We start from the raw sequence: 3,420 nt of genomic DNA, 5'->3' as shown, positions 1-3,420 counted from the left end.
GTTTTACCGAGTGATATTTCAGAAACATGAAAGAATATTCTGGAATTGCAAGGTCACCTCTTCCTGCCAAAATAAAATATCTTTCCAATAATGAGCTGGAGTAACAAAAAAGATTAGCAGGGGAACAGCACACAATCCCTCCCTCAGATGGGAAGCAAAGCTACTATAATCGAATTAACTGTTGTGCAAATACTGTGCTTTTTCCATGAGCTGAAGTCAGCTTTGGGGTTTTGTTCAGGTATGCAAGAACACTGGAGTTAAAAGAGCTCAATTCCAGTCGCAAGTTTTTACAACCAAGCAGGACTGGAGGTCACTGGGATTCAGGTAGGGGTAGGAAATTGCCTCACTTCTCCTCACCTTGTCTTCAAAGCCATTGTCTGTAGCGTAAGTGGGTGGCTTTCCAGGGTACCGGTACAGAATAAAGTCTCGCCTAGGTAAGCGGAGAAAAACCAAGACTTGAAAGAGCACAATTCTAGTAGAACCACGCTGTGAAGAAGTTTGCAAGGAGCTGTCTGAAGAATCCGCTGTTGGTTTATAGAAAAGTCAGGTCGAATACTTTCCCTGATAAACGAATGCTACCATACAGCCATAGCTAGATGAGCAAACACCACCCATCTTTGGAGGAAAAAAAATTATCTGGGAAAGGCCATTATACTTAGTCACAGATGAGGTCAAGTACTTATGCTTATGGCAGGGTGCTCAGACACTGAGACAATTAAGTCTAAGTGATTTAGTCACCCTGCAAAAGAATTAGAGCCTCAGTACAGGAACTAATCACTCTTGCCAAACTTCAGTTTGTTCCTTTAGTACTGGGACAGCAGAAGCCTGCAAAGGGAGGGTTCTTCCTTCTACCACTGGAGAGCCAGGCTGCTTGTTACAGGGTAGCAGCATTTTTAGCAAGCCAGCAGTACCTGCCCAGGCTTATGTTACCTTTGAAGTAAGTATCAGGGTTTATCCACCAAGTAGGGCAAGTACTCCTCACACCACTGGAGCTTTGAAGAACACCTACTTGAGTTTGAGTCACGCTTGTAACTACCACACAGTGTTTCCACTACACACAGCTCCTTGTTTTTTTCCCATTTTCTATCCTTCAGTCACGAGAAGGAAACACTTGACTTCAGAGTTTAATGTTAGCAAAAAGACAACAAATAAACATCGCTGGAAACTGACCCTTCCCTTAATCCACACTACAAGAACAGGGGCTGTGAAGACACCCACTTACACGTTAGCTTAAGTAACTTCATTAGGGTAGCATTTCTCACCACGTCTCACGCATTAGTATCTCAGCGACAAACAAATAAAAAGTTCTGGGACCAGAACACCATCGAGTCCAAAACAAAGTGAAATTTAAGAGACACTTACTTGTACATCACTGATAAAGCACTCATTTCCAGCTGGCCAGCACTTTCCTATGCAAGATTATGAGGTTACATGAGATAGCAGAGAAGTCTTCAACACCAAGAACTCTATTTCTCTGTGTATTAAAATATCTAGCCAAACTCATCAGTTTGTTAAAACAAATAATCAATGCATTGAGAGTTGAGCTATTAGGATTTCCAGGGAAGGAAAAAAAAGTCTGCAACATGGGATGGCCATGATTACCAAGCTGAGCAAGATGGAGGTAGTTCTGGCCACAACTCAAACACATCACTCAAGATTTTTTTTTTTTTTTTAAATTAAAAAGCCACATTTGTTTCAGAGACTGCTGCATTCACCATACTTACTGGTAAAACTCTAAAGAAATAAAAGCCTGAACTCTAGTATTTGAACCTGGGGGTAAAGGAAGAAACAAGGGATTGCAAAGCTTGATAAACATTTGATGTGAGGTACACTCCACATATTTGCAATTCTTCTCTAAGAAGGTAAAAGCAAAATATGAGTAAGGCTCACAAGAGGCCTCAGCTTTACTGTCCAGTCTGCACAGATTGCTCCTTTGCACCAACACAAATTCCCCAGTAAAACTGATATTGTTTGTGTATGTGAATATTCAGTACAAACCCATAATATTACCTATACAAATGAGACCCCAGGATTGGGATGTAGCTAAAAAAAAAACAAACAAACCAACCCCCCAAAACCATCACCCACCTTTTTACTTTCTAGTTCTAGTCTCCTCAAATTTTAATCTCTTGACAAGCATTAGATCAGTCTTACCTTTGGATCTCCTAGTCGTTCAAGGTATTTCTCAAATGATCCTTCCACATACTTGCAACAAAACAAAGAAAAAAGCCAAATATAAAACCTTAGCCAGTTGGAAAGCAATGTCAAACCTAAACACTACTACCATATGTTACTAGCTGTTGCTCAGGAGAAGGGAGGGCAGGGGACACAGACACCAAATTTGGGATTAGCGTGCCGATTCTTATTATTTTGGGGTTCTGAAGGGCTGTGCTCTGACTGGGGGTATGACTTCAGCTGTTCCCTGCCTTAGGGCATGGGCATGATTTGGGATACCAATGTGGAAATGCCAAGAGATCCTAAAAAAATTAAGAGCATGAGTCTGAGTAATGACTCAACCCCCTCCTAAATTAGATTCAGCACTTAACTGTGACTGGGGGGGGGGGGGAAACCTAGCACACACACCAAAAAAACCACCAAAAACCATCCCAATGCCACACAAAACTGTGCCGCACACACACCTACACAAACCACCACATGTAAAACCAACCAAAAAAAAAAAATATCAAAACCCCCATGACTTTAATAATGATTAAACACATTCTGGAGTTCTCCACCACCTTTTGACGTTCATTTCTTACTCCAAAATCCTACTTATTTCCTACTTATTAAAACAAATTTGCTCCGCAGGGAGTATACTACACAAATAACTGTCACCCTACTGGCTACTTGGGTATTAGTAACTTGCTTGATTTAAGGAACTTCAGAGATATAAATTCAAACAAAATTTGTGCAATTGCAACTCAAATAAGGTAAGCAAGCAAGCATCCTGCCACTTCTCGTCTTTTACATGCATCAAGCGTGGCAAAGCATGCCATGTTTTCGGTGCATATGTTTATGTGGGTATGTTTATGGCTAAACCACTCGCTTGCTCCCACACTGCTTCCTAACTACGCGTGCAAAACTGCCTAACGCACACATTACTTACAGATTCAAACTTATGCTGGTGTTGCCTCATAAATAAGACACAAGCTTTCCTAACTTCCATGTGATGAATTTGAGACGAACACAGCTGAAAAGATAAAGGTCGTGAAGGAATGAAGGAGAAAATTGCAGAGTTTAATTTATGCTTCGCATGAGGCTTATTTCACTCGTAGTTTATGAAGAGTAACGCCACCACAAAACACTTCACGGAGCGGGGACACCGCAGAGGGCTGCGGACGCTTGGGGAAGAAGCTGAGGCAGGCCCGGGCGGCCCTGGGGGCTGATCCCACCCGGCCCCACACACACCCCCGCCCGCGA

The 3,420-nt window shown here is 42.1% G+C and overlaps 1 protein-coding gene across 1 annotated transcript in view; it reads right to left on the bottom strand.

Moving 5' to 3' along the window:
- LOC104135702 (ALG13 UDP-N-acetylglucosaminyltransferase subunit) overlaps positions 1-3,420 on the bottom strand; it is a 23,903-nt gene that overhangs the window by 19,668 nt on the left and 815 nt on the right. Inside the window, exons 2-5 of the mRNA XM_035889063.1 lie at positions 3,107-3,247; positions 2,155-2,205; positions 1,363-1,409; positions 358-430 (exon numbers count right to left, since the gene is read on the bottom strand). Of these exons, the coding sequence (XP_035744956.1) occupies positions 358-430; positions 1,363-1,409; positions 2,155-2,205; positions 3,107-3,247 (312 nt within the window). The remainder of the gene's footprint in view (positions 1-357; positions 431-1,362; positions 1,410-2,154; positions 2,206-3,106; positions 3,248-3,420) is intronic.

This window comes from Egretta garzetta, unplaced genomic scaffold (genome assembly GCF_000687185.1).
Source record: "Egretta garzetta isolate BGI_Z169 unplaced genomic scaffold, ASM68718v1 scaffold412, whole genome shotgun sequence".
NCBI classification, from domain to species: domain Eukaryota; kingdom Metazoa; phylum Chordata; class Aves; order Pelecaniformes; family Ardeidae; genus Egretta; species Egretta garzetta.
The sequence above is the reverse complement of the archived record's forward strand: the minus strand, read 5'-3'. Positions and strand labels throughout refer to the sequence as shown.